Source organism: Gigantopelta aegis, chromosome 10, assembly GCF_016097555.1.
Source record: "Gigantopelta aegis isolate Gae_Host chromosome 10, Gae_host_genome, whole genome shotgun sequence".
NCBI lineage: Eukaryota > Metazoa > Mollusca > Gastropoda > Neomphalida > Peltospiridae > Gigantopelta > Gigantopelta aegis.
Window position 1 is genome coordinate 49,594,075 of NC_054708.1, and position 6,508 is coordinate 49,600,582.

The following is a 6,508-nucleotide window of genomic DNA, read 5'->3' on the forward strand; positions in this document are numbered from 1 at the left end:
ACCATATGGTTACGGGCCACATACAGATATTGATAGAGGAAACCCGCTGTCGCCACTTCATAAGCTACTCTTTCCGATTAGCAGCAAGGGATCTTTTATATGCACCATCCCAGACAGAATAGCACATACCACAGCCTTTGATATACCAATTGTGGTGCACTGGCTGGAGCGAGAAATAGCCCAATGGGCTAAAGTTGACAAAAAACAAGGAATCTATCAAATTACAGAGCTATTCTAGTGATTAGGACAAAAAAGGGACTGCACAGTACATACAAAATGATCATAGTCAAGTCAAAGCTTTATTCTGTATCAAAGTCAAGGAAATAAATGCCCAAATTAGGTACAAAACATGCTGACCTCAAAACCACTAAAATACTAAGCTTTAATTGTACTAAAATAACTTGAAATAGATTTCTGAATATCCACATCTCTTCAGCAAATTAGTAACATTACTAATCTAAAAGAGACGGTGTTCAGAACAGACCAAAAAACCTGTTGTTCCCAAATTAGGGGAAGTATTTTATATAATAATAATTACTTCATTTCACTGTAACAGTTCTAAAGTTTTTAAAATAAATCATTCAGATGTATTGTCATACAAACATTAGTGTATGAAGGTTTTTTAAATGTAAATACAATTTTCTACACTACACAAATATGTAACATACTCAAATTACACGGTGAAAATTGCTAATTGTGATTTGTTAAAAACAGAAAAATTAAAACCATGGTAAATGTACATGTTCAAATCTACACTAGTTAGTTTCAGCAATCAAATGGAAAAGTTCCTGGAGCAAACAAGTCGTATTTTGAGGTGGACCCTCCATGATTCATGATGTGATTGAACAGCTGGTCAGCTGACCTCTTCCGTCTTACTGTCAAATACCGGCTGTCACCTTTGCCATGGCTACGAGATATCAGCCCAAGTTTCTGACTGTACAGGTGAAGAATAGCACGTTCTTCCTTTGTAAAATCAGATGTAAACACCAAATCATCTTCCCTGTTGGATCGAGCATAGTTCAAGATCAGGCCCTCCAGCTTGGCTTTGACATCGACCGAGATGCCTTTCTGTGCCTGTAGTCCCAAGCCTTCACGGTTTATCACCTGCTCAACAGCTACTGGGTCAGCAATACCTGTTCCATCCTTCCCCACTCCACCTCCAGCCCAACCCATTTTCCTCAGTAATTTGTTACCTACGTTACTCTCAGGAATCTGCTCCGACTGTTTCTCGATATCACCAAGAACTTCCTCTTTGGACAAACTTGCCTGGTCAGTGTCAACACACTGCTTCAAGCAAATTGTCCAACATTCATCTCTCAAAAGCTCCAGTGCCATATCAGACGCTTTGTATTTGGCTGCTTGCTTGGTACAAGCCAGACATTCAATCACGGGCACCTCGTTAATAGCCACACAACATTTCATCCCACCAATATCAGGATAAAAATAGTATGACAACAAAGCTTTGTTGAAGTCTGCACTCTGTCGAAGAATCTGCATGGAAGATGTTATACCTGCATTAACAGGCTGCATGATAAGAAACTGATTCAGAGGTTTCAAAGAATTTTCATGCCGCATCTTAAAATTGCTTTTTGGCAACTGATTCAGATTACTTTCGTAAGACACTTCGTTATCTGGTATTTCTTCTTTAGTAAATGGGACATCAGAGCTCTCCAGCTTTGAAGAAATTACACTAAGGTATTTCATCAACAGTTTTTTGCTGGCTGCCTTGAAAGCATTGTGTTTAGCTGCTTTCTTGTTTGGACCTTTCTCTCTTGCTACTTCCACAGAGTCAACTTGCAGCACACATTCAAAACAGCTTCCATTTTCAACAAAATCAATGTTAAATTGTATACCCATGTGAATCTTTGACACTGCCTCATACAGAATTTCAATGTCATTTTTTATTGGATTTTGCAACAGTTTCACAGTTTTGCCAAGACTAGCAAAATGTTCATCTAGTTCTTCCCCCTGTCTACTTTGATCTAACACCTGCAAATCTTGTAAAGCTGTTTTAAAATTCTCAGATGCATATTTCATTTTTTTGGGTCGTTTCCGGTTTGGCTCAATCTCTATACTTTCGTGACTGGTGTCAGAAATATCAGTACTTTTATATTCTACATCCGATTTAACAAAACCGTAAGATGCATTATTATTTTGGAAAGAATTATACGCTGAACTAGTACTGGTCATAGTACTAGACATTGGCAATTCACCATCAACAGGTAATGAACCAATATCCTGGGTATCCGAGGCCTTGACAAAGTTCATTGTATAGGCTTTTCTCTTCCTGTTATCTTTTTGTTCCTCAACAATTTCAGGCAACTCCTTGCGTAGTTCAGCAAGTTGCCTCATAACGCGTTCTGGATATGTACATCCATCCTGTTCTACATTCACAAAACACTTGGACAAACAAATTAGTCGATCTTCTTGAAATTTGCTCCAATGAGCTTGTAAAAAAAGTTTTCTCAATTTCCAACTGGATGGATTCTCATCCACCTCATGGAACTTCTCAACATTAAAACTGCACATTTTGTTTTCATCCATATTTGTAACACAGTTAATTATTACTGTTTTTACTAACAATTTTGGATGTTCTGTTTTTAGTTATTTACATAGTTTCGCCCAGTTCTTTGCTCAGTTCATGCAACTGGGTCATAACTGGGTCTGGGTAACGGCACCCATCAATCTTAACATTAATGTAACATTTAGATAAACAAACAAGTCTATTCTCGGGAAATTTGTCATAATGCATGATCAAAAAGTTTTTTCTTAATTTCCAGCTGGTTGGATTTTCATCGCCCTCTTTGTACTGTTCAACGACTTTGGTTTTGTCTTCCATGCTTTGTAGCTTTCAACTTCAAGACAAAAAGAAAAGGACAATTCAAAAAGTCCGAAAACGTCAACAATCCCGTGAATGAATTTTAAACTAAATTACGGATCTTATATATAGGTTAAATTTTTCTCTAATCTGTAACTCTTGCAAGCGTTAAATTTGGTGTAATCTATAGTAGGGATTCAATAACGTTTTCCCAACGACTCTTCCGAAAACCACCATTAATTTTGTGCAATATTTTCCTACCATGATTCAAGCGCACCAACCTTCCGTGGTTGGTCTGCCGCTAAAACCCGAATGTTCTACGTGTGCGGTTTGTTGAATATCCAACTTAAAAATAACATGTATGCTCTGTATATAAAATGGAATATGCAAGTTTCAAATATTTGTAGAGAACATACCCTGCCACGAAACATTAACTTACTAGTTATGTTCTTTCAATAAACAGATAATATTGTACAATAAAAGTACAATCTTACTTGCTGAGAAATTATTAAGTTAATGACTGAACCATCCAAATAAAAGTCAAAGTATGTTCAAGAAGTTTGTTTTGTGTAACGACACCACTAGAGCACATTGAAGTTTGTTTAACGACACCACTAGAGCATATTGATGTATTAATTATTGATTACTGGATGTCAAACATTTGGTAATTCTGTCATTTAGATTCACAGAAAACCCGTTACATTTTTCCATTAGAAGTAAGGGATCTTTTATAAGCATCATCCCACAGTCTTTGATATACCAGTCATGGTGCACCGGCTGGAAGGAGAAATAGCCCAATGGGCCACCGACGGGAATCAATCCTAGACCGACCATGCATCGGGCAAGCGTTTTATCACTGTGCTACGTTCCGCCCCACACCATCTATAAATGCAGGCAGTGTCAAATGAACTAAGTTTGAACATCTTTTTACATTTTACAGACCTCGCCGTGAAAACAAAACGAAACGTATATCATTGGAAGCCACTTACAATATTACCACATTGAGCAATGTTATTGTAGAACTTTTATTTTAATACACATGCTGAGGGGAACTAAACATTACTCTCATTGGAACTAATTTTAGGGTGTAATGAGGAGCCTGCGCAATAGACCCCTTTAAATGGCGAGGTCTGTTGTTACCAAGTATTAAACGTTTGCCATCACTGTAGATGTATACAAGTATTTTACAAGATTAGACCAGCCTCAGTGGTGTAGTGGTTAATCCATGACACATGCTGGTACATGTATATACCGAGTTCGCATCCCAGTACTGGCTGCCATCCAGAATGAGTTTTAATGGTTCATTGAGGATTAATACCATTACACAGACATCTCTCACTCATACAACCATCATCATGGGTAAACAGGACAGACAGCAGAGGTGTTCGAATCGTAATTGGATATAACCATGAAAAACAATTCCCCTCCCCAACCCCGAAAAAAAATAAAAATAAAAATAATAATAACCTAAACAAAAAACCCCACAAAACAACACACACACACATCTTAAATGTGTAGCAAGTTTTGTCATAAGAATTTTAATGAAAAAATATTTCACCATTGGTTTTGCCAGTTTTTTTATCGTTAAAATAATTTACTCAACACCATCTTCAGGATAGGGTGTGTGAAAACATCTCTGTACATTTTTAAACTATGGCTATTTGGTGTCTTACAGTTGCATGTATTTCGACGCTTGGTCAACAGATAGTAAATCCACTATCACCGCTCAATGCTACTCTTACTGATAAAACAGAAAGACATCTCTTATATGCACTTTCCCATAGACGTGACATTACATACACAACCCTTAATGTACGTGTACTGTGGTGGGACACCAGCTGGGACAGAAAAAACCCCATTATTCCACAGAGGACAATCGATTCTAGGACCCATTACACCTCTGTTGTGTACTCTAAGATTGAGGGGGTGGGGTAGGTGAAGGCAGAACCAATTCCCTCCCACCTTATACACCAGTTAGTATTACTTCAGATATAACATCACCTCTGAAAGAAACAAATATCATGTTCTCAACTTGTTAACTACTTTACACTTGTTAAAGTTCTAACAGCAGAAATACTTTAAAAGACAAACAACAACTTATTTTTAATAAGAGATGTCAGTAGCATTTATTGAAGCAAAGCTCTAAGAAATACCAAAAACACAAAAATGATCATACTTGTACATTGTACTGTCATAACAAATGTCACATATTGTTTATAATATAACAATAACAAAAACAGAATAGCTCCACAAATAAATAAGACGTTAAACATGTTTATAATGAAAATACATGTACATGTACATACATTTTTCATATAATTTTATCCGTCACAATATAACTTTCATATATTCCGTAAAATTTACATGACCTTTCACAAAATCACTCATTGTTTGGGTAGAACATATTTAAGTTAAAATCAATCCCTTAAATTGTTATTGTTGTGCTGATACACAATTCAGTAATATTTTTATTCAAATTAAAGTTTCACCAGGAAAACACTAATCTAAAAATAAAGAACATGAGGAAAAAAAGAATATTCATTAGTATCGAGTCATATTAAAAGTGCATTACTTAAGTTGTTTTTACTACATTATTTGAGGAAAACATGATGTTTCATATTATATGTAATATCATACCGGTTTTCTATGGGTGGCTTTAGTTGATACATGACTGTCAACAAACTGAATGAAAGAAGTGTTTTATTTAACGACGCACTCAACACATTTTATTTACGGTTATATGACGTCAGACATATGGTTAAGGACCACACAGATTTTGAGAGGAAACATGCTGTCGCCACTACATGGGCTACTCTTCCGATTGGCAGCAAGGGATCTTTTATTTGCGCTTCCCACAGGCAGGATAGCACAAACCATGGCCTTTGTTGAACCAGTTATGGATCACTGGTCGGTGCTAGTGGTTTACACATACCCATTGAGCCTTGCGGAGCACTCACTCAGGGTTTGGAGTCGGTATCTGGATTAAAAATCCCATGCCTCGACTGGGATCCGAACCCAGTACCTACCAGCCTGTAGACTGATGGCATGCCACGAAGCCACCGAGGCCGGTCAAACTGAATGAAGTCCCCAAGTAAAACTGAGCTTATTCCTCCATTACTGAAGTAATTTAGCTTATTCAATATGAAAATGAATGAAACTAGAATTTACAAAGGACCCCAAAATTTGATGTGTCTCTTGCAATTATGATGATAACTAGATGCCTTTCATAACAGATAATGTGTAATACAATATGCATATACACTATGAAGTGTTTTATACTGATCAATCGGCATACCATTATTATTTAGCACCATTTTCAAAGCTGAAAATGCAGACTTCAACAACGGACAACACTGGTGCTAGAGACATACCAGAGGCTCAACCACCCTACAACTATCCACAGTGCTAATGAAAACATTGTTTTTGAGGTTGTCGGAATTTAATAATAAAAAAAACTGCGACACATTTGCTCTCATCTCACACACATTTTAGCTACGAACATGCACTATAAATCAAATACTAGCAGAATGACAAATGAAATACAATTGAATATATATATAATTATTCATTATTATAATCATCATCAATAAATTAACAATTATACCATTTAAATTATTTACTTTAAAAATTACAAATATTTGCAAATATTAATTTTTGACTTTCAATACATTTGGACTATACAGTAATGTT

General features: G+C 36.3%; 1 protein-coding gene across 1 annotated transcript; it reads right to left on the reverse strand.

The window, feature by feature from the left end:
- Nucleotides 1-285: 285 nt before the first annotated feature.
- Nucleotides 286-3,044, reverse strand: LOC121383037 (NF-kappa-B-repressing factor-like). The gene is given in 2 exon segments (XM_041512795.1): nt 286-2,602; nt 2,604-3,044. Coding segments are annotated over 2 exon segments (2,073 nt in total). The 5' UTR covers nt 2,840-3,044; the 3' UTR covers nt 286-765.
- Between the last annotated feature and the right edge of the window lie 3,464 nt (nt 3,045-6,508).